Below are 25,756 nucleotides of genomic sequence, written 5' to 3'. Positions count from 1 at the left end.
CCAATACTGAGCCGCTGCTGCCGTATGTCCCTATTACTGCACCTGATACCCCAATACTGAGCCGCTGTTGCCGTATGTGTCCCTATTACTGCACCTGATACCCCAATACTGAGCCGCTGCTGCCGTATGTGTCCCTATTACTCCACCTGATACCCCGATACTGAGCCGCTGCTACCGTATGTGTCCCTATTACTGCACCTGATACCCAAATACTGAGCCGCTGCTGCCGTATGTGTCCCTATTCCTGCCCCTGATACACCAATACTGAGCCGCTGCTGCCGTATGTGTACCTATTACTGCACCTGATACACCAGTACTGAGCCGCTGCTGCCGTATGTGTCCCTATTACTGCCCCTGATACCCCAATACTGAGCCTCTGCTGCCGTATGTGTACCTATTACTGCCCCTGACACCCCAATACTGAGCCACTGCTGCCGTATGTGTCCCTATTCCTGCCCCTGATACACCAATACTGAGCCGCTGCTGCCGTATGTGTACCTATTACTGCACCTGATACCCCAATACTGAGCCGCTGCTGCCGTATGTGTCCCTATTACTGCACCTGATACCCCAATACTGAGCCGCTGCTGCCGTATGTGTCCCTATTACTGCACCTGATACCCCAATACTGAGCCACTGCTGCCGTATGTGTCCCTATTACTCCACCTGATACCCCGATACTGAGCCGCTGCTGCCGTATGTGTCCCTATTACTCCACCTGATACCCCGATACTGAGCCGCTGCTACCGTATGTGTCCCTATTACTGCACCTGATACCCAAATACTGAGCCGCTGCTGCCGTATGTGTCCCTATTCCTGCCCCTGATACACCAATACTGAGCCGCTGCTGCCGTATGTGTACCTATTACTGCACCTGATACACCAGTACTGAGCCGCTGCTGCCGTATGTGTCCCTATTCCTGCCCCTGATACACCAATACTGAGCCGCTGCTGCCGTATGTGTACCTATTACTGCACCTGATACACCAGTACTGAGCCGCTGCTGCCGTATGTGTCCCTATTCCTGCCCCTGATACACCAATACTGAGCCGCTGCTGCCGTATGTGTACCTATTACTGCACCTGATACCCCAATACTGAGCCGCTGCTGCCGTATGTGTCCCTATTACTGCACCTGATACCCTAATACTGAGCCGCTGCTGCCGTATGTGTCCCTATTACTGCACCTGATACCCCAATACTGAGCCACTGCTGCCGTATGTGTCCCTATTACTCCACCTGATACCCCGATACTGAGCCGCTGCTGCCGTATGTGTCCCTATTACTGCACCTGATACCCCAATACTGAGCCGCTGCTGCCGTATGTGTCCCTATTACTGCCCGATACCCCAATACTGAGCCGCTGCTGCCGTATGTGTCCCTATTACTGCACCTGATACCCCAATACTGAGCAGCTGCTGCCGTATGTGTCCCTATTACTGCACCTGTGTGCGCCGATACAGTTACAGTAGCGTAGCTCCGGGTGGGCCCCCTCAGAGAACCGGGACCGGGGTGATGGCCCCCTCTGCCCCCCGGTAGCTACGCTACTGCTGAGGACACGTGGCCCGCCTGCCCGACTTTGGCCATTCATTTCTCTTAAGGTTCTGAAGACAGCAGAGAAAAGTGCATGGAAAGAGCGGCAATGTGCGGCCATGTCTCTATGTACAGCATTAGTTGGGGTATGCCATTAGTTTGTGAGGGGGAGAACCCCTGCTCCAAGTCTGATTCGCTAAATAAAATGTCTCCCCATTCCCTAGGAGTACAGGGTGACAGGCGTGCACTGGGGACACTGTGTGACGTGACTGTCACAAAGGGAACAAACCCTGGAAGGTGGGGGATGAGGCATGGCACATGGCTGACAAAGCAGCGGCTCATTACAGGACACAACTGCAGTGTCTGAAGCATCCACAAGGGGGCGCTCACGGGACACATTTTTACCACGGACACAGAAGTCTATGGAGCGGGTAAGACTACATTATGCCTTATAACGTGACGAAGCGCTGTAGTGGGGCAGCGGCCGCGACCGGAGACTTAGCAGTGTGAGTCATGTATGGAAACGGAAGCCTGGGCCCAGAATGTCATGACGACAAGAAACTTGTGTAGTCTGCAGCCAGCTACCCTTCTCTGTCCGCCTCCATCACACCGGAAGTAGCTGCAGCCATGGCAACCGGCGCCGCGTCCTCCCTCATACAGGAAGTGTGAGTGACTGCACAGCGAGGAAAGGCCGCCGGGTTCTGGTAGTGTACACGTCTGCTAATACAGGGGGCAAACTGCTAGTTCCTAAAATGTCACCCCGACACTGCTGCTACGGAGAACAGGATGCACAGGCGCCTGGCAGTGTCAGCGGAGGTGGAATGCATTGTAGGGCACCTAGCCGCCACTAGATGGCAGTGCAGCAGTGTCAGCGGAGGTGGAATGCATTGTAGGGCACCTAGCCGCCACTAGATGGCAGTGCAGCAGTGTCAGCGGAGGTGGAATGCATTGTAGGGCACCTAGCCGCCACTAGATGGCAGTGCAGCAGTGTCAGCGGAGGTGGAATGCATTGTAGGGCACCTAGCCGCCACTAGATGGCAGTGCAGCAGTGTCAGCGGAGGTGGAATGCATTGTAGGGCACCTAGCCGCCACTAGATGGCAGTGCAGCAGTGTCAGCGGAGGTGGAATGCATTGTAGGGCACCTAGCCGCCACTAGACGGCAGTGCAGCAGTGTCAGCGGAGGTGGAATGCATGGTAGGGCACCTAGCCGCCACTAGATGGCAGTGCAGCAGTGTCAGCGGAGGTGGAATGCATTGTAGGGCACCTAGCCGCCACTAGATGGCAGTGCAGCAGTGTCAGCGGAGGTGGAATGCATTGTAGGGCACCTAGCCGCCACTAGACGGCAGTGCAAGCAGTGTCAGCGGAGGTGGAATGCATTGTAGGGCACCTAGCCGCCACTAGATGGCAGTGCAAGCAGTGTCAGCGGAGGTGGAATGCATTGTAGGGCACCTAGCCGCCACTAGACGGCAGTGCAGCAGTGTCAGCGGAGGTGGAATGCATTGTAGGGCACCTAGCCGCCATTAGATGGCAGTGCAAGCAGTGCTCCTAGTACTCTAGGCATGGGAATAAAGGAGATCTGCATATACATGGATGTGGCTGTAATTATAGATGATCTATATACATACATATAATAACCACGAATATAGTCTACCCATCCTCCGCTACAGGCCAGCACTATACAAGACGCAGGCTCCTAGTAATGTAATCACGAAGGTGATTGGGTGTTCTGATGATAAACATAACTATGTGCAATTAATGTGAAGCACCTATATACAGTGGGGAAAAAAGTATTTAATGAGCCACTAATTGTGCAAGTTCTCCCACTTAAAAAGATGAGAGAGGCCTGTAATTGACATCATAGGTAGACCACAACTGTGAGAGTCAAAATGAGAAAACCAAGCCACAAAACCCACTGTACAGTCATGGCTAAAAGTTTTGAGAATGACACCAAAATTATATTTTCACATGATCTGCTGCCCTCTGGTTTTTATTAGTGTTTTTCTGATGTTTATATCACATACAGAAATATAATTGCAATCATATTATGAGTACCAATAGGTTATATTGACAGTTAGAATGAGTTAATGCAGCAAGTCAATATTTGCAGTGTTGACCCTTCTTCTTCAAGACCTCTGCAATTCTCCCTGGCATGCTCTCAATCAACTTCTGGACCAAATCCTGACTGATAGCAGTCCATTCTTGCATAATCAATGCTTGCATTTTGCCAGAATTTGTTGGTTTGTTTGTCCACCCGTCTCTTGATGAATGACCACAAGTTCTCAATGGGATTAAGATCTGGGGAGTTTCCAGGCCATGGACCCAAATTCTCTATGTTTTGTTCCATGAGCCATTTAGTTATCACCTTTGCTTTATGGCAAGGTGCTCCATCATGCTGGAAAAGGCATTGTTGGGCGCCAAACTGCTCTTGGATGGTTGGGAGAAGTTGCTCTTGGAGGACATTCTGGTACCATTCTTTATTCATGGCTGTGTTTTTAGGCAAGACTGTGAGTGAGCCGATTCCCTTGGCTGAGAAGCAACCCCACACATGAATGGTTTCAGGATGCTTTACAGTTGGCATGAGACAAGACTGGTGGTAGCGCTCACCTCTTCTTCTCCGAATAAGCTGTTTTCCAGATGTCCCAAACTATCGAAAAGGGGATTCATCAGAGAAAGTGACTTTGCCCCAGTCCTCAGCAGTCCACTCCCTGTACCTTTTGCAGACTATCAGTCGGTCCCTGATGTTTTTTCTGGAGAGAAGTGGCTTCTTTGCTGCCCTCCTTGAAAGCAGGCCTTGCCCAAAGTGTCTCCGCCTCACAGTGCGTGCAGAAGCACTCACACCAGCCTGCTGCCATTCCTGAGCAAGCTCGGCACTGCTGGTAGTCCGATCCCGCAGCTGAAACAGTTTTAAGATACGGTCCTGGCGCTTGCTGGTCTTTCTTGGGCGCCCTGGAGCCTTATTGACAACAATGGAAGCTCTCTCCTTGAAGTTCTTGATGATGCGATAGATTGTTGACTGAGGTGCAATCTTTGTAGCTGCGATACTCTTCCCTGTTAGGCCATTTTTGTGCAGTGCAATGATGGCTGCACGTGTTTCTTTAGAGATAACCATGGTTAACTGAAGAGAAACAATGATACCAAGCACCAGCCTCCTTTTAAAGTGTCCAGTGATGTCATTCTTACTTAATCATGACTGATTGATCGCCAGCCCTGTCCTCATCAACACCCACACCTGTGTTACTGGATCAATCACCTAAAACAATGATGTTGAAATGTGTTTTGGGGGTTAAAGTTCATTTTCTTGGCAAATATTGACTTTGCAAGTACAGTAATTGCTGTTAAGCTGATCACTCTGACATTCAGGAGTATATGCAAATTGCCATTAGAAAAAATGAAGCAGTAGACTTTGGAAAAATTAATATTTGTCTCATTCTCAAAATTTTTGTCCATGACTGTATGTATATATAGAGAGAGAACAAGGGAAAAAAGCAGCACCAGTAACATCAAGTAGTGCAAATTATAGGAGTTTAGTGGCCCATGTGGTGCCATCTGGGCCTTTAAAGTCCTATGATTTGCACTATTTTGGGAGTGTCGCTTCCATTTTGTGTGTGTGTATATGTTTATCATTAGATTAAATATACACATATGTATCAAGATATGTATAGATGTATTCTGTGTGTGCATATATATATATATAATGTAAAATGTATATTTTTATATAAAAAAATAAAGCAACACTAGCCTAAAAATAGGTGAGAGGTGCCGCCCTACAGGCTGTGACCCAACAATGAAATTATAGAAAAATCAAAAACCGTAGGCAGCACTAAAAGGCATAAAGGGGAAAAAAAATGTAATTAACCCATGAGTACAGAGGCAGGCTGCTCCTGTGTGACACAAAGTGACAGCCCTTCTCTTATTGCAGAGCGAGTGCAGGTTGCCTAACAGACATAAGTGGGACCACATCTCACACACTAAGAAATCTGAGCTATGGTGGGGGCATGTTCTTCTTTCCTTTGAGTGTTGCTGCCTACTTCTGATTGGTCAGTATCATACAGGGGGAAGAAGTACACGCCCCCAGTGAAAGCTATCTGATGGCACCTACTTGGACTTAAAAAAAAGTTAGCTCCTTAAATGACAAATACTTTGTTTGCTAATATTTCTGCAACAGAGAGGCAAACTAGAAAAAATAGTTTTATTTCACTTTGCAGTCACTATTACATCTTGTGTGCAGTTCAACATGAAAAGTTTAGTGAAAGGTCGTCTTTAAAAAAGGCTGCCATACTATAGCTCAAGAATTGGAGTATGCACAATAAGGAACTAAGGTCTGTGAGCACCCTCTACTCTGTAACCAAATAAAGGAAAGTCAGTAGGGCAAAGCTAGAAAAGTGACGGACAAAGAAAAGAATTAGACCAAATTAACACATTTTGATGGAAAAATTACAGGTAAGTATATCAGTAACAGAGACTGAAAAAAACTTTTAGGCCACGTTCAATATTTTGTAAGTTTTTTACCTCGATATTTGTAAGCCAAAAAAAGGACAGGGTGATAAATGCAGAAGTGGTGCATATGTTTCTATTATGCTTTCCTCTGATTGTTCCACTCCTGGTTTTGCTTACAAATACTTACCTAATACTGAACATGTGAACATGGCCTTAGGGTTATAAATCCACAATGTGTCCTCAAGGGCCCTGCTCACAAGCTTACAACCTATGAATAAATAGGGGAGGCATGAAAGGTAAATGGTAAAAAGTGCTTGTATTGTATGGTCCAGCCATAATATACAATCATGGCTTCAAAGTTTTAGAACCCTTGAAATTGCTCCAGAAAATGAAGTATAGTGTCATGTAAAAGTTTGGGCTCCCTGGTCAAGATTGTTGATATTGTGAAAAGTTAATTTTTTACATTTTACAAATTATAAAAAGGAAATTGGGCCGATACAAAAGTTTGGACACTCTGAATGGTTAGTATCTAGTGGCACCCCCTTTTGCAAGTATCACAGCTTGCATGCACTACTCTTTTCAGGTCCATCCACAGATTTTCAAAGATGTTGCTATCAGGGGACTGTAAGGGCCATTGTAAATCTTCAGCTTGCGCATTTTTAGGTAGTCTATTGTGGATTTTGATGTACGCTCAGTCTTGATTTGTGGTGGCTTTGGAAACTCCAGCTCTATACTCCCAGATTGGTGACCTGACTACTCTATTTTTTCTCTTCTTAACGTATAATTGGGGTCATTGTCCTGCTGGAAGACCCATGACCTAGGATGCAAACACAGCTTTCTGACACTGGGTACCACATTGTGACCCAAATTGTGATACCACATTGTGATCTTTTGGTAATCTTCAAATTTCATGATGCCTTGCACACAGGCAAGGCGCCAGTGCCAGAGATGGCAAAACAACCCCAAAACATCTTTGAACGTCTAACATATTTGATAGTAGGTACTGTGTTATTTTCTGTGTAGGCCGTATTCTTTTTTTTTAATAAACAGTAGAATGATTTGCTTTACCAAAAAGGTCTGGCTGGATCTCCTCTGTCTGCAAAACTTAACCTTGAGATTTTTGATATTTTTCAACAATTGTGGACCTCAAGTCCTCAGACAGTTCTCTTCTCCTCTTTCTGTTCTCCATGCTTAGTGTAGCACACACAGACACGCAATGCAAAGATTGAATCAACTTCTCCCCTTTTTATCTGGTTTCAGATGTGAGTTTCATATTACACACACCTGTTACTTGCCACAGGTGAGTTTGAACATGCATCACATGCTTGAAACATAGTTGTTTACCCACATTTTTAGAAAGGTTCCAACAGTTTTATCCTGCCCATTTTGGGGGGTTTGTGTGAAATTATGTCCAATTTGCATTGTGTATCATTTTTTTGTGTTGTTCCAATACACACAAAGGAATTCAACATGTACATAACAAAGCATGGCTAATTGCAATAATTTTCTGGAATCCTTCGTTTTCTGGAACAGTTTCAAGGGTGCCAACACTTTCAGACATAACTGTAATAAATAGGGTATTCAAATAACCCTGCATGACCCGGTCACCAGCCAGTATCTGTACAGTACAGGTACAGAGTCCTATTAAGTGCATGGAGGGTGTGTAAATATGCTACTAGGGACAATATTTGGAAGAAGATTTTGGAAGGGCAAAACTGGAATAATTACATAAGTGAGGTAATCCAATTGAGTTGGATTAAAAATCGATACCACAAACCACTCATGATTTTTCATATGGAGATACAGAATAATACAGGGGCCAAAATAAGGGAGAAAAACATCACATAAAGATGGACACAGACGTATACCCCGTATACACAATGGACTTATTGGCTATAGTTACACAACCTGGACATGAATATATATATGGAACTGGGGTTAGATGGCTACAAATCATCAAATTGATGATGAGCTTTGGTGTTTCGGTATGCCAGAAATTTCACACCAGGAGTGTCTGACTCCGCCATGCCCCCTCATCAAGATCGTTATGAAAATTGCTGGTCTTGATGAATCGGGCCTTGAGTGCTCAATCTTTTGAATTGTGTGTCTGTGTGTGCCACACTAAGCATGGAAAACAGAAATTCTTGTGGACAGATAAGACCAAGATAGAGCTTTTTGGTAAAGAACATCATACTACCGTTTACTGACAACGGAATGAGGCCTACAAAGAAAAGAACAAAGTACCTACAGTCAAAAATGGTGGAGGTTCAAAGATGTTTGGGGATTGTTTTGCTACCCTTGGCACTGGTGCCTTGACTGTGCAAGGCATCACAAAATCTTTAGATTACCAAAGGATTTTGTTTCACAATGTAGTGCCCGAGGTTAGACAACTGGGTTTGCATCATGGGTCTTCCAACAGGACAATGACTCCAAACATACTACAAGAGGCAACCAGAAATGGATGGAAACAAAGTGTTGGAGAGTTAGGAAGTAAGTGGCCAGCAATGGGTCTAGATCTAAATCTCATTGAACAACTGTGGAGAAATCTTAAAATTACTGTTGGGAAAATACACCAATCAAATGCGAGAGACCTGGAGCAGTTTGCAAAAGAAGAGTGCTGCAAAATTCCAGTTGAGAGGTGTTAGAAGCTTGTTGATGATTATAGGAAGCGATTGATTGCAGTTATTTATGCCAAAGGATGTGCAACTATACATTTTATACAAACGCGTCAACACTGTACATATATGCTTATATACAACTTTTTAAGCACTTATTCATGCTTTTTTCTTGTTTTAGCTAGAAAATATGGAGTCTGTAAAATTTGAAGTGGAAGGAGAATATATCAGGAACCTGCAACAACAGATATACTTTCTTGAACTTGAGGCTAACTTCCTATATCCTTTACCAGTGGTGAATAATGGGAAGAGTGCATAGAGTACAGTAGCTTTCCCTGAGTGAAATAGTTGTGCAATACCTACAGATGTAATAAATTCAGTATTGCGTTATGTCATTTACTATATTACAATTTACATAAGACACTCAAATATTATAGATTTAATTTATTCGTTTATTTTAGACCTGGTTTTTGGAGGAATGAAAATAACATCTAGAATAAGGCATAACTGTCTGCTGGTTTTACAGTACAATGGACCTCATTTATATGATCATTACATAGATCCTTAATTGAAGATCCTCACTCGTGAGCAGACTAAAAAGGCTACAGACCTTCAGCCTCAGCTCACACTAGAAGCGGATCATCTGTACAGGAAGCTCCAGGTAAGAGACCAATTATCTCCCAATCTGACCAAATGCTAATTGGTGAATCTACAGACACCTAGGGTAACCTACCATGAATGTAGCCCATGGAACACACACCATATTCGAGGGTATACTTGCATTGTCCTCATGCTGCAGAATAACGTTTGATGATATTTAAAGGGAACCTGTCAGCAGGATTGTGCTCAGTAACCTAAAGAAAGTGTCAGGCCGGCGCCGTTATACTGATTAAAATGATACCTGGGGTGATGAAATCAGTCTTGTGGTTCTTGTCTAATCTTTATTTGTAGTTTTCAGTTAATGAGATTCTCGTACTTTGCGGTGGCAAAATAATAGCATTATTTTTCACAAAGGGCAGAAAATGCATCCTTATTGTCAGTATACAGACTAAGCCCAATATAATGTTTCTTTATTGTACCTTTTTTTTTATCTCTTTCTGCTCCTCGGTGCGTTCATCTTCTCATGTCATGGTGGGTGGCCCTATTCTTATAGCCTCATCTTGTTGTTTATCTCACCTCTTCGCTCCCTGTATACAGAGCCCCATCTTGCCGTACATCACTCCTCTCAGTATATCACATCTTTCAGCCCTGTGTACACAGCCTGTCCTGCAGTATATCACTCCTTTTCAGCCTTCAGTATACATCACATCCTGAGGTGCATCACTTCTTTTAGTTTCCAGTACACAGGTACATTGCTTCCTCTTGGTGTGAGCTGTAGAGATGGGCGGACCCCTTGATGTTCGAGTTTGGCCGAACAGTTAAAAAAAAATTCAGGTTTGGGTACCCGGACCTGAGCCCGGACCCCATTCACTTGAATGCGGGGCCCGAACATCCAGTGTTTGCTATGTTGTCATGCGCAGCATCAGTGACCAGAGGTGACATCAACAAGGTTACCGACGGTCACTGAGGCTGCGTATCTTGTGGGGCAAATGAACTGCAGTGACCTCATTGAGATCACCGCTAGCACAGTGAGAAAGTCTCACGGTGCAGCGCTGAGCTCAGAGAGTTCACTGCAATTCACTGTGCGAAATTTCTCACAGGGAACTGCAGTGAACTTTCTGAGCTCAGAGCTGCACCGTGAGACTTTAAATAAATAAATAATTGTAAGAAATGACGTGGGTTTTCCTGTTTTTTTTTTTTAAACCAGCCAGGCATAACTCACAACTGGGGGCTGTAACCCGTAGCTGTCAACATTAACAAGGCTTGTTATCAAGAATAGAGGGGTCCCCACAACGTTTTTAAATTATTTAAAAAAATTATTTAAAAAAACTACGTGGGGTCACCCCCACTTTTGCTAACCAGCCAAGCTAAAGTAGACAGCTGGGGGCTGGTATTCTCAGACTGGCAAGGAGCCATCAATATTGCCCCTCCCCCGCCTAAAAATAGCAGCCAGCAGCCACCAGAAAAGGCGCATCTATTAAACATGCCAATTCTGCCGCTTTTCCAGGCTCTTCCCTCTTGCCCTGCAGCGGGGGCAAGTGGTATTCATATTTGTGGGGTTGATGTTACCTTTGTATTGTCCGGTGATATCAAGCCCACGGCTTAGTAATGGAGAGGCGTCTATAAGACACCTATCCACTACTAATCCTATAGTTATGTTGTAAATAACCATACAGAATAAAGTATTTTATTTGAAAGAATCACACAGACTCCTTAAATTATTCTAAATTAAACCATACTCACGTTAACGCCCATTCCATTGAATCCTGCGTCTCTTGCAATAAAACAAAAATAAAAAGCAACAATATCCCTCACCTGTCCTTCATTGTCCCACACCGTAATCCATGTCTGGGGATAAACCGTTTTCAACCTGGACGGTTCCAAGATGCGACTGTCCAGGCTGAGAACCGCTGAGTAATAAGCTGCTGCGAGCGTAGCCTCAGTGATTAGCGGTGACCACATCGAGCTTACCGCCGGTCATTGAGGCTGTGTTCCCAACTGGGACCAAGAACTGCAGTCATCATCGCTAGTGCAATGAGAAAAAGACTCACGGTGTAGCGGTGATGAGGCTTTTTCACACTGTGCGAGTGGTGATCTCACCACAGTTCATTGGCCCAACTGGGAACGCAGCCTCAGTGACCTTCGGTAACCTCAATGCTGTCACCTCTGGTAACTGATGCTGCACTCGCAGCAGCTCATTCCCCAGTGGTTTTCAGCCTGGACGGTCACATCTTGGCACCTTCCAGATTAAAAGCTGTTTATCCCCAGACATGGATTACGTCGTGAGACAGAACGACAGACAGGTGAGGGATATGGTTGTTTTTTATTTTATTACATGAGACAAAGTAGTAAATAGAATTAGGCGTTAGGTGAGTATAACTGTTTGTTATTTTTAAATAAAATTTTATTTTTATTTTATTACATGAGACGAGGTAGTCACTGGAATTAGGCATTAGGTTTGTTATTTTTAAATAAAAAAGTAAAAGTGTGTTTCATTTTATTTCAAATAAAAGACTTTATACTAGCTGTGTGTTTATTTACCATATAACTATAGGATAAGTAATGGATAGGTGTCTTTATAGACGCTTCTCCATTAGTAATCCTTGGGCTTGATGTCACTGGACAATGCAAAGGTGACATCAACCCCACAAATATGAACACCACATGCCACCGCTACAAGGCAAGTGGGAAGAGCCGGGCAAAGCGCCAGAATTGGTGCATCTAATACATGCACATTTTCTGGGCGGCTGGGCTAGGGGGCCAATGTCCTTGGCCCCTTACAAGCCTGAGAATAACATCTCCTACCTGTCTGCTTTAGCTTGGTTCGTTGTCAAAAATGAAGGGACACCACTCAATTTTTTAAATTATTTGTTTAAACAATTCGGAGTGGGGATCCCTCTCTTCTTGGTAACCAACCTTGCTAATGCTGACAGCTGATGGTTGCAGCCACCAACTGTGAGTTTTGCGTGGCTGGTTAGGAAAAATACAGAGTAACCCATGCCGTGTTTTTTTTTAAATTATTTATTTACAGCTCAGGCGCTGGCTAATGAATACTCCCATCAGCCGCCGCCTGCTCGTGCTGTTATTAGCGCCAGCAAGCGTAGGCTGATGGGACCTGTAGTCCCACCTGCCGACTCCAGTGACCGTAGGTAAACTTTTTACCTCCGATCACAGCTGCAGGCTCCCACTGTCATTTGACTGCATGGAAACCGCAGCTGTGTGACTGGCGGTAATGATTTTACCGCCGATCAGAAGCAGTGTTTGCCACGATCTCATGCACATGACAGCGTGACAAACACCCAGTGTTCTGGGGGCCAAACCCAAATAGTAACACGGACTTCCTGATGAAGTCTGTGTTCGGTGTCCGTGCCCTAACAGTAGCTGTTCGGTACAGACATCGAACTTTACTGTTCGGGTTCGACCATCTCTAATGAGCTGTGATAAAGGAGGCTCTTCCCCTTTCAGATACATCATCTCACAGTGAAAGCTCCTTCTAGACACAGCATATTGGTCCAAATGAATAAATATGTGTGTGTATTATTATAAGACCATATTGTGATTTTAGGAATATCCCTTTACACCATGCTGAAAATGATAGCCCAGTTCAGTGGTGGTGAACCTATGGCACATGTGCTAGAGGGGGTATGCAGATCCCTCTCTGTGGGCACTCATGCCAGGCCCACTGACGCACGCACACATGCACACCTCTCCCTTCTTATGTTCAATTGTATTTGCAGCTTTTTTACACTAATACATTTAAACAGTGCTGCGCCGGGACAGTGTGTGTTCAGTTAAAACCAGAAGTTTACATACACTATATAAAAAGACACATCTGCAGGTTTTTCTCATTATCTGACATGAAATCAGAATGCACCTTTCCTGTTTTGGGTCGGTTAGGATTACCATAATTATTAATATTTGCCAAATGCCAGAATAGTGAGAGAGAATATTTTAAGGCATTTTTATTACTAACTTCATTTTCAAAAGTTCACATACATTTCATTAGTATTTGGTACCATTGCCCTTAATCTGAATGACTTGGGTCATACGTTTGGGAGTGTATGTACAGTACAGACCAAAAGTTTGGACACACCTTCTCATTCAAAGATTTTTCTGTATTTTCATGACTATGAAAATTGTACATTCACACTGAAGGCATCAAAACTATGAATTAACACATGTGGAATTATATACTTAACAAAAAAGTGTGAAACAACTGAAAATATGTCTTATATTCCAGGTTCTTCAAAGTAGCCACCTTTTGCTTTGATGACTGCTTTGCACACTCTTGGCATTCTCTTGTACTGTCTTGGGCATCTGTTAGGCACTTTTAGGGGTAGTTATAGTTTTGGGGACAACAGCTAAAGGATGGGAAATAGGTAAGAAAGCAAAAATCCAAAGATTCCTGGGCAGTAAACTCTGCAGATAAATTATGGCTTGGAAGAGTCATGATAAAGGTCAAGGGTGATTGAAGTAAAAAAGGTAAAGTGGATGACTGCAATCAGAGAAGATGTCATCTCAGAGGCTTTAGATGTTCCTGTACTGTAGTCTCTTATATGGACTGTAGAGCACCTGTGTAGTACTAGTCTAAACCACTATATAGCCAGTGTGTGGTGGTAATATTGGTCTTTCTATAGTGCACTTTATTCAGGACTAGTATGGTAATGTTATTGAGTCACTGATTGATGGAGGTACGATTTGGTAATAATAGTTTAATATTCAAACATTACATGGCAGTAGTATGTGGCCATTGAGTGGCAGTATTATTTGGTCCTTGTGTTACATGGTAAATGTAATACTGTTCTTTAACTTCTTTAACGTCTATATGGTACAACAGACGGCAATTCGCTGCAGGTGTTTGATGCAAGGTTCTGTTCTCCCAATAACTTATGGTCCTGTCTTCTGCTGCAGAAGGAAATAAGGGAATGGAGAAAGGAGTTTGCACAAAACATCGAGACCAGGAAAAACTTTTACAAATATATATATTTGAAAACGTCATGTATATACCTCCACCGACTAGTACGTGTTTTGTGTTCCTCAGGATCTACGCTCTGAATGTGAGGGTCTGAAGGTGGAAGGGAAGCGCAAAGATGCTCATATGCTCATGGTCCAGCGAGATCACGAATCTCTCAGAGGACAGATCAGAGAAGCTGAAGGTTTTAGCTACATAGAAATTCATCTTTACTCTTTATTTTTCCATTTTAAAGTGCCAACAATGAATGAAAACGAGTTAACAATAGAAGTATGTTCACATGTGTAAGTTTTGTTGCAGAAAGTTCTGCATCTGTTCCATTTTGTAGAAATACATGCGCTTGCAGCCAAAACAATAATTTTGAAATGAAAGGAGTGGATTATCAGACAGAAATTTCTGCCACAAGTTTAACGCTTGTGAATATACCCTCACAGAGACCCTAAAAGTTTTTCCTTTGGCTGTCTTTATACACCACAAACCATTGCATGGTTTTTTGCTATGAATTTCTAAATCTGAATGTTGGAAACTATCAAAAGCACACAGCAGTTTGCAACACATAATCCCCGTCTTGGGGACCATAATTCTGCACACTTTATTCATGGTACCTCCAAATTGACACTGTCTTTCCATTAAAATATCAAAGTGTAAGATGCAACTTATTTATGAGTGTATGACTTAAAGGGGATATCCTGGATTTTGTAAAAAAAAAGTGTCTGAATGCTAACAGACAGGTAGTTTCTACCTACCTGCCTGTTGTGCTGGCCGCCATTCTTCGCTGACAGAGAGATCAGACCGTTCCTGCTTGCGACTCTGCTGACGTCACGTCGACAGATGGCTTTTTTCCGCCATGCTCTGTTGACTGGATGTGACTGCCGACGTCATGCTGATTGACAGCTGGCTCCCCCTTGTTAGGCTGCAGGGATCCAGCTGTCAATAAAAATGAATCTCTGGCCGGAGCGGTCTGTGATCGCTCTGTGCCGGGGAGAACGGCGTCAAGCACAACAGGCAGGTAGGTAGCAATTACCTGCTTGTTAGTGTTAGGCTGAAAGACTTTTACTGTTAGGCTAAGAAGAGACTTAATAGCTGTCTACAGATATCTGAAGGGATGTCACAGTGTTGAGGGATCATAATTATTCTCACTGGCACATGGAAACATGAGAAGCAATGGAATGTCACTCAAAGGGAAAAGATACATATTAGATATTAGATAAAACATTTTGACAGTGATGGTGATCAATGGGTGGAACAGGCTGCCACGAGAGGTGGTGAGTTCTCCTTCACTGGAAGTCTTCAACAGAGGCTGGCCAGATTTAGGTTTAGTGAATCCTCTATTATTGAGCAGGGGGTTGGACCAGATGACCCAGGAGGTCCCCTTCAACTTTAACATTCTATGACTCTAGTGTTTAGGCACTTTTATTTACAAATTCTCAGATATCCCTTTTAAGTATGAAATACCTTTTCAGGTGTTCTGAGATCACAAATTTTAATAACTCAACCATGATGGTGCATTCTACACTGAAGTGACATGTTAGCGTTTCTGCAATGTTGCAGTGTTTTTTCTTGTTCCAAAAAAAGTCCTAAGTAACTTATTGACCTTATATATTTACTGTAGAGTCCCATTCCAAAGAAAAGCAACAACTAATTGAAGATATTGTTCGGCTGAAGAAAGGGAAGGAGCTCACTGACAGAAGGATGTCTCAGAAGGAGATGGAGATACTTCTAAGCAAGCAGGAGTTAGAGCGTGAGACGACCAATGTAACCAACAGTGGACAAAGAATATCTACTTTTCAGACACAGGTACAGTATCTAACAGATATAAAGGCCCAAGTGTGGAAGTCACCTCTCATCTCGTTTGCCACTCACTGTGTAGCATTGGCAACAGTATTACATCAGCAGAGGTGGAGTGTTATGGACCTGGTGGTTAGGAGCACCTGGAATGACCTGATAGTCAAAACTGCAAAATAGAGCGAGCTCTGGGAAGTGGGAGCTCTGCTGACCGCAGCCCTAATCCTATTATCACACACACTAGAATCAGCCGTGGATCGTGCCTGACTCTGCCTAGACGACTCTTCACAGCCTGGGAGGTAACTACCCCTAAAGAGAAATATAGCCTCACCTTGCCTCAGAGAAATTCCCCAAAGGAAAAGGGCAGCCCCCCACATATATTGACTGTGAGTTAAGAGGAAGGCACAAACACAGGAATGAGACAGGTTTCAGCAAAGGAGGCCAGACTTACTAAATAGACAGAAGATAGATAAAGGGATCTTTGCGGTCAGCACAAAAAACTACAAAAAGCCACGCAGAGTGAGCAAAAAAACCCCTGCACCGACTCACGGTGCGGTAGGTGCCACTCTGCAACCCAGAGCTTCCAGCTAGCGAGACAATATCATGATAGCCAGCTGGACAAAACTTAGCAGGTACACAGAAATATATTCAGCACACAAATGAACAACAAATGAGCTTAGCAGGGACTTAGCTTCTGCTGAAGTAGACAGGTCTTCAGGAGATCCAAGTGAGATCTGAACCAGTACTGATACATTGACAGCTGGCATCAAGTAACGATCTGAGCAGAGTTAAATAGAGGAACCAGCCCAGTCCTAAACGATGCAGCTGAGGAAGCCACTTCAAGACCAGCAGCTCCACTTTCAGCCACCAGAGGGAACCCACGGACAGAACTCACAGAAATACCATTCCTGACCACAGGAGGGAGTCCGAGAACAGAGTTCACAACAGTGGAGGCCTTTCCCCATCAAGTGGTCATAGTCTCTTGTTAGTTGGGTGACATGGTATGTGGGAGAATCGGCCATGACTGTAGGCTACTTTCTAGGGTTTTCTAATGAAGAATAGGCCTGATGTTACGTGACTCTGTGACATTGAGGCTCACACTTATTTCTCCAAAGGTTACAGCAGCGACATTGGTGACATAGAATTTGAGAACTGACACTATGCTGAGTGCTCTTCACTCATCCCCTTTCCATAGGTTATAATATGGCTCTACGAAGAGGGGAGCTCATCTTGTAGTTCCTTTTGCTTTGATCAGTAAGGATTTGGAGCTGACTACGTGATGAGTTCAGGAGGTGCGAACAGTAGAAAAAGTGGTGTATGAGCGAAGAAAGAAGCAATTTTTCCTTTGATAAGATATAATTCAATGTTTCTTTATTTGCTTGTAATAATGATTCATGGAAAGTTGGTTGGCAGTGACCATTTAACCTTCTTGTGCACAGAAGAGAAGCTGAATCAATGCTCTTTATCTGTACGTCCATAGCCATGCATGTTTTTCCATACAAAGTATAAGAGCAGCGTCATGAGTGCTGACATACCAGTACTTTGTCACTTGTGTATACGTTTCTCAAGTTTGTCATTTTTGCTATTTTGAACAGCTGAAGCAAAGAATGGAGCAACAAAAAGAGATGGAAAAACAATTGTCACAGAAGAGAATGGAGCTGCTGAAAGTGAATTCAGCCAGGCATGAAATGGAGGAAAAACTGATCAAACACACCACTGGGACCCAGAATGAGCTGACGCTTGATTTAAGGTGCCCAGATCTGTTTCCTCTGACAGCTCATTAGTACGTTGGAGTAAGGCTACGTTCACATTTGCGTTGTGCGCCGCAGCGTCGGCGCCGCAACGCATAACGCAAACAAAAACGCAGCAAAACGCACAACGCTGCGTTTTGCGCCGCATGCGTCCTTTTTTTCATTGATTTTGGACGCAGCAAAAATGCAACTTGCTGCGTCCTCTGCGCCCGGACGCGGGCGCCGCAGTGACGCATGCGGCGCAAAACGCAAGTGTGTCCATGTGCCCCCATGTTAAATATAGGGGCGCATGACGCATGCGGCGACGCTGCGGCGCCCGACGCTGCGGCGCTGACCGCAAATGTGAACGTAGCCTTAGAGCATTATCTGACTAAGGCCGGTTTCACACATCCAACATTTAAAGTCCAAGTGAAAACCGACCTCAGGTCTCCTGACATTGCGGTCGACAATCGGATTGCAACTGACAGGTTCGTGAAATGGGTCTAACTGCGTTCTAAAAGCCAGATGTAGCTAACATTCAGGACGCCTTATTGTGCTACAGTTCCTAGCCTCACCCCTCCAAATCCAGCTGTGATTGCAGTGTCAATATGGTGTCTTCTAAATGCTGAAAGCCCTAATGATCAATATCAATGACCTTCATCCATCCAAGGAAAACATGCTGCAGTGTTGCCACCTCCGTATATTCTTCATTGTAATGTCCACATAGTAGGATAAAAAAGCAATCTGCTAGCTAATTAATAAGATGAATAAAGAATAGATTATACCATTGTGTTCACCACATACTGAACTGTATGTCAAATTCTAGCCCAGATAAGGGGTGACTAAAATGTAATCACATAAAAGTAGTAGGCCTAAGGTCATGAATGTTCTTCCTGAACTTTTAAAGAAGACCTGGTTTGGCTTTTATCCTAATTTAGGAAGGGTTGATATTGATTATTAAGATTACTGTTTCCAGTAGGTGGCACTAGAGTGCAAGTCCTTTTCCTCTTTGAAGAGACAATTTGCATATTTTATTTCCCAGAAGAGCATGCATGGCCAAAAATCTCCTTACATTGGCATGTCGCTCTCTAGGAGCAGAGATGATACTCCTTACATCCCACCAAGACCTACTAGATGAGATATATAAAGGACCCTTAAAGGGGTTAACCCATGAACAAAGTTCATTTTAATCAACAGATCTTAGAAAAATAATAATTTCCACAATTGGATGTGTAAATTATGTGTACTGTGTAATGGTTGTTTCTGACCGTTCAGGAACATGATCTGTTCGTACCACAGCTTCTGGGCTGGGAGGGAAGCAAAAAAGTAAAACATTTTTTAAAAACAGGCAGTGATAGGTTTTATCTCACAAAAAGAATCCGCTGTGATCCCATGCTGTAATGTCTGTATACTCTTTTTCTTCCTCCCCTGCCCAGGAGCTGTGGTATGATCAGACCATGTCCCTGTACGGTCAGACACAGCCATTATACAGTACACAGCAGGGGCACATTAATAAGATTAACTCAGCAGAGGAACATTATATTTAAACACATCCAGTTGTGGAAATTATTATTATTCCAAGATGTATTGATTAAAATTGGTCTTTAATATTTACTTTATTTGTGGGAAAAACCCCTTTAACACCTTCATGACCTTCGGCGTATCCATACGTCCTGATCTGTAAGTACTTACCGACCTTGACGTATGGATACCTCCAGGAGATTTTTCGCACACAGAAGCTGTGGGTGCGTGATCACCGCCGAGTATTCAGTGATTCTGACAGCTGACACCCGGCACTAACTGCCAGGAGTAGTTCCCGCACCACTCCTGTTATGACCTGGTGGTTACGAAGAAGCACTGATATGACCTGGTGGGTAAAATGAATCATGGGACAAGCTCTGAGGAGTTGGTAGCTTTACTGACCACAGTTCCTAATCCTAACACCAACACTAAAGATGGAAACAGAAAACTATCTTGCCTCAGAGAAATTTCCAAAAGGAAAGATAGCCCCCCACAAATATTAACTGTGAGTAGAGAGGGAAATGACATACACAGAAATGAAAACAGATTTTAGCAAAGGAGGCCAATTCTAATCTAGATAGACAGAAATAGAAAAGGATACTGTGCGGTCAGTATTAAAAAACTAAAAATCCACGCAGAGTTTACAAAAATGATCTCCACACCGACTCACGGTGTGGAGGGGCAAATCTGCTTCCCCAGAGCTTCCAGCTAGCCTGAATATTTCATAATGACAAGCTGGACAAAAAGAAACATAAGTTAAACTGAGCAGTAAAGTCCAAAGCAAATGGACAACCAAAGAACTAGCAAGAACTTATCTTATGCTGAAATGGACAGGCCATCAGAGAAATCCAAGGAGAGATCTGAATTCAACCCAGAGAACATTGACAGCTGGCATGGACTACAGACCAGAGCCAAGTTAAATAGCAAGGCCAGGGGAGCCGATTAGTGAAAGCAGCTGCCCCGAAGAAAAACGAGGATGAAAACCGAAGTTACAAAAGAAAGGCGAAACCAAGGTAGCCGAACTAGCCCGATTATTAAGGGCAAAGTCGGCCAACGGCAAGAAGGTCACCCAATCATCCTGATCAGCAGAAACAAAGCATCTCAAATAGGTTTCCAAGGTCTGATTGGTTCGCTCCGTTTGGCCATTTGTCTGAGGATGAAATGCTGACGAAAAAGACAAATCAATGCCCATTCTAGCACAAAAGGACCGCCAAAACCTAGAAACAAACTGGGAACCTCTGTCAGACACAATATTCTCCGGAATGCCATGCAAACGAACCACATGCTGAAAGAATAATGGAACCAAATCAGAGGAGGAAGGCAACTTAGGCAAAGGTACCAAATGGACCATCTTAGAAAACCGGTCACAAACCACCCAGATGACAGACATCTTCTGAGAAACCGGAAGATCAGAAATAAAATCCATGGAAATATGCGTCCAGGGCCTCCCAGGGACCGGCAAAGGCAAAAGCAACCCACTAGCACCGGAACAGCAGGGCTTGGCCCGGGCACAGGTCCCACAGGACTGCACGAAAGAACGCACATCCCGCGACAAGGAAGGCCACCAAAAGGACCTGGCAACCAAATCTCTGGTACCGAAAATCCCAGGATGACCAGCCAATACAGAACAATGAATCTCAGAAATTACCTTATTAGTCCATCTATCAGGAACAAACAGTTTCCCCACTGGACAGCGGTCAGGTTTATCAGCCTGAAACTCCTGAAGCACCCGCCGCAAATCAGGGGAGATGGCAGAAAGAATCACCCCCTCCTTGAGAATACCAACCGGCTCAAGGACTCCCGGAGAATCAGGCAAAAAACTCCTAGAAAGGGCATCAGCCTTCACATTCTTAGATCCCGGAAGATACGAGACCACAAAATCAAAACGGGAGAAAAACAGAGACCATCGAGCTTGTCTAGGATTCAACCGCTTGGCAGACTCGAGGTAAATCAGATTGTTATGGTCGGTCAAGACCACAACGCGATGCTTAGCTCCCTCAAGCCAATGTCGCCACTCCTCAAATGCCCACTTCATAGCCAACAATTCCCGATTGCCGACATCATAATTACGCTCAGCAGGCGAAAACTTTCTGGAGAAGAAAGCACACTGTTTCATCAAAGAGCCATCAGAACTTCTCTGAGACAAAACGGCCCCCGCCCCAATCTCAGAAGCGTCATCCTCAACCTGAAAAGGGAGAGAAACATCTGGCTGACGCAGCACAGGGGCAGAAGTAAAGCGACGTTTAAGCTCCTGAAAGGCCTCCACAGCCGCAGAGGACCAATTCACCACATCAGCACCTTTCTTCGTCAAATCGGTCAGAGGTTTAACCACACTAGAAAAATTAGCAATGAAGCGGCGATAAAAATTAGCAAAGCCCAAAAATTTCTGAAGGCTCTTCACAGATGTGGGTTGAGTCCAATCATGAATGGCCTGGACCTTAACAGGGTCCATTTCAATAGCCGAGGGAGAACAAATGAAACCCAAAAAAGAAACCTGAACTCCAAAAAGGCACTTAGACCCCTTTACAAACAATGCATTAGCACGAAGGATCTGAAATACCATCCTGACCTGCTTCACATGAGACTCCCAATCATCGGAAAAAAACAAAATATCATCCAAATATACAATCATGAATTTATCCAGATAATCCCGGAAAATATCATGCATAAAGGACTGAAACACAGATGGAGCATTAGAGAGCCCGAAAGGCATCACAAGATATTCAAAATGGCCTTCGGGCCTTCAGAAAACTATCTTGCCTCAGAGAAATTTCCAAAAGGAAAGATAGCCCCCCACAAATATTAACTGTGAGTAGAGAGGGAAATGACATACACAGAAATGAAAACAGATTTTAGCAAAGGAGGCCAATTCTAATCTAGATAGACAGAAATAGAAAAGGATACTGTGCGGTCAGTATTAAAAAACTAAAAATCCACGCAGAGTTTACAAAAATGATCTCCACACCGACTCATGGTGTGGAGGGGCAAATCTGCTTCCCCAGAGCTTCCAGCTAGCCTGAATATTTCATAATGACAAGCTGGACAAAAAGAAACATAACTTAAACTGAGCAGTAAAGTCCAAAGCAAATGGACAACCAAAGAACTAGCAAGAACTTATCTTATGCTGAAATGGACAGGCCATCAGAGAAATCCAAGGAGAGATCTGAATTCAACCCAGAGAACATTGACAGCTGGCATGGACTACAGACCAGAGCCAAGTTAAATAGCAAGGCCAGGGGAGCCGATTAGTGAAAGCAGCTGCTGCGGCTAAACTCAAGGAGCAGCAGTTCCACTCGAAACCACCAGAGGGAGCCCAAGGGCAGAACTCACAAAAGTACCATTCATAACCACAGGAGGGAGCCCAAAAACGGAATTCACAACACACTCCCATCAGATTAACACCGTAAATGCTGCGATTAATATCATTCGCCGCTTTTACAAGGCAGAAGTAGGGAGCCTGCTCTGCCCTCCGATAGGGGCCATGCTCTTGCATTGTTATGCTTCATAACTGCGATCAGAGCGCTGAAAGTCAAAGTCTCATAGTAGGACTAAGTAAAAAAAAAGTTTAAAAAAACAACATATATATATATATACTGTATATGTATATGGTGGACCGATTCTAACGCATTGGGTATTCTAGAATATATATGCATGTATGTATATAGCAGCCACATAGTATATAGCACAGCCCACATAACACAGACAGCCACGTAGTATATAGCAGCCACATAGTATATAACACAGCCCACATAGTGTATATATCACAGCCACTTAGTATATAGCACAGCCACGTAGTATATAACACAGCCCACGTAGTATATTGCACAGCCACGTAGTATATAGCAGCCACATAGTATATAACACAGCCCACGTAATATATAGCAGCCACATAGTATATAACACAGCCATGTAGTATATAGGAGCCACATAGTATATAACACAGCCAACACAGTATATAGCACAGCCCACGAAGTATATAACACAGCCCACGTAACACAGACAGCCAGGTAGTATATAACACTGCCCACGTAGTTTATAGCAGCCATGCAGTATATAACACAGCTCAAGTACTATATAGCAGTGTGGGTACCATATCCCCATTAAAAAAAAATAGTTATATACTCACCCTCCGGTGGCCCCTGGATCCAGGCGAGGCGCTTAGCGATGCTCTTCGCGATGCTCCGGTCCCAAGAATGCACTGCGGTCTAATTGTCTAAGGGTCACTTCCGTCTTTCTGTCTGTCACGGACATCCCAAGTCGCTGATTGGTCGCGGCCAGCTCTCGCGAGACCGCTACGTCATCATCTCGCGAGAGCTGGCCGCGACCAATCAGATATATATATATAGAGTTGTGCTCAAAACTTTTTCTCCATTCATGGTTAGTGGTTGGGTGAAGCCATTTATTGTCAAACTACTGTGTTTTCTCTTTTTAAATCATAATGACAGCCTAAAACATCCAAATTACCCTGTTCAAAAGTTCACATACCCTGGTGATTCTAGCCCGATAACATGCAGAGAAGTTGACACAAATGGGTTTGAATGGCTACTAACGATAACATCCTCACCTGTGACCTGTTTGCTTGTAATCAGTGTGTGTGCATAAAAGCTGAGTGAGTTTCTAGGATCCAGACAGACTTTTTCATCTTTCATCCAGCCACTGACGTTTCTGGGTGGTGAGTCATGGGGAAAGCAAAAGAATTGTCAATGGATCTCCGGGAAAAGGTAGTTGAACTGTATAAAACAGGAAAGGGATACAAATAGATATCCAAGGAATTGATAATGCCAGTCAGCAGCGTTCAAACTGTGATTAACAAATGGAAAATCAGGGGCTCAGTAAAATTAAAACCAGGTAGACCAACAAAAATGTTGCCCACAACTGCCAGGAAAATTGTTTGTGATGCAAAGAAAAACCCACAAATAACATCAGCTGAAATACTGGACTCTCTGAAAACTAGCAGAGTGGCTGTTTCAAGATGCACAATAAGGAGGCACTGGAAGAAAAATGGGCTGCATGATCGCGTCGCCAGTAGAAAGTCATTACTGCGCAAATGCCACAAAGTATCTCGCTTACAATATGCAAAACAGCAGAGAGACAAGCCTCAAAACTTCTGGAACAAGGTAGTTCGGAGCGATGAAGCCAAAATTGAACTTATTGGCCACAACCATAAACGTTACATTTGGAGAGAGGTCAACAAGACCTGTGATGACAAGAACACCATTCCTACTGTAAAGCATGGAGGTGGATCACTGATGTTTTGTGGATGTGCGAGTTACAAAGGCACAGGAAACTTGGTCAAAGTTGAAGGAAATATTAATGCAGCATGTTATCAGCAAATACTGGAGGCAAATTTGCAATCCTCAGCCCGGAAGCTACGCATGGGACGTACTTGGACGTTCCAACATGGCAGCGATCCAAAACACAAGGCCAAGTCGACCTGTCATTGTCTACAACAGAACAAAGTGAAGGTTCTGGAGTGGCCATCTTTGTCTCCTGACCTCAATATCATTGAGCCACTCTTGGGAGATATCAAGTGCGCAGTTCATGCAAGACAGCCCAAGAATTTACAGGAACTGGAGGCTTTTTGCCATCTGAGAAAATAAAGAACCTCATCCACAACTACCACAAAAGACCTCAAGCTGTCATTGGTGTTAAAGGGGCAATACACAGTATTAAGAAATGGAGTATGTGAACTTTTGATCAGCGTCATTTGGATGTTTTGTCATTATGATTTAAAAAGAGAAAACACAGTAGTTTGACAATCAATGGCTTCACCCAACCATGAGTAGAGAAAACGTTTTGGTGTTATCATTCATATTTTCTGTAATAAGGCCAAGAAAGTAAAAATTCTGCCGGGGTACATAAACTTTTGAGCACAACTGTATATTGTAAAAATAAATAATTTTTTTTTTTTTTTTAATGAAAAAAAAAATTAAGAAGAAAAAAATGTACACATATTTGGTATCACAGAGTCCAGAATGACTCGCCCTGTAAAATTGTCACACTAGTTAACCCCTTCAGTGAACATCGTAAAAAAAATAAAAAACGAGGCAAAAATATGATGCTATATCATCATACCGCCGAGCAAAAAAGTTATACAGCTCCATCAGCGGAAAAATCAAAAACTTATAGCTCTCAGAATAAAATGATTAAAAAATATATATATATTCTATAAAATAGTTTTATTTGTGTAAAAAAAGCCAAATCATAAAAAAAAAAACAATAAAAATATGGTATCGCTGCAATCGTACTGACCCGAAGAATAAAGCTGTCATATCGCTTTTACCACACGCGGATCGACATTAAAGAACTCCCCCCAAAAAAAACAAATTCCTCAATTGCTGGTTTTTGCTCACTTTGTCTCTCAAAAATTGGAATAGAAAACGATCAAAAAATGTCATGAGACCAAAAATGGTACCAATAAAACGACAACTCATCCCGCAAAAACAAGCCCTTAAATGACTCTGCCAACAGAAATATTACAAAATCATAGCTATCAAAATTTGGTGATGCAAAAACTAGTTAAAAAATAGCAATTTTTTTGTGTGTAATAGCAGCCAAACATAA

General features: G+C 43.5%; 1 protein-coding gene across 3 annotated transcripts in view; it reads left to right on the top strand.

Moving 5' to 3' along the window:
• Positions 1–1,925: 1,925 nt before the first annotated feature.
• LOC143807643 (uncharacterized) overlaps positions 1,926–25,756 on the top strand; it is an 81,840-nt gene continuing 58,009 nt past the window's right edge. Inside the window, exons 1-6 of one of the 3 annotated variants that reach the window (XM_077289442.1) lie at positions 1,926–1,963; positions 8,766–8,863; positions 9,167–9,245; positions 14,226–14,340; positions 15,769–15,953; positions 17,537–17,691. In XM_077289442.1, coding sequence (XP_077145557.1) covers positions 1,955–1,963; positions 8,766–8,863; positions 9,167–9,245; positions 14,226–14,340; positions 15,769–15,953; positions 17,537–17,691 — 641 coding nt within the window. In that variant the 5' untranslated portion in view covers positions 1,926–1,954. Of the gene's footprint in view, positions 1,964–2,046; positions 2,237–8,765; positions 8,864–9,166; positions 9,246–14,225; positions 14,341–15,768; positions 15,954–17,536; positions 17,692–25,756 lie in introns of those variants that run through there. The other 2 variants (XM_077289444.1, XM_077289443.1) reach the window with 2 other exon arrangements.

Source organism: Ranitomeya variabilis, chromosome 2 (genome assembly GCF_051348905.1).
Source record: "Ranitomeya variabilis isolate aRanVar5 chromosome 2, aRanVar5.hap1, whole genome shotgun sequence".
NCBI lineage: Eukaryota > Metazoa > Chordata > Amphibia > Anura > Dendrobatidae > Ranitomeya > Ranitomeya variabilis.
This window is presented reverse-complemented; position numbering and strand designations above follow the sequence as displayed.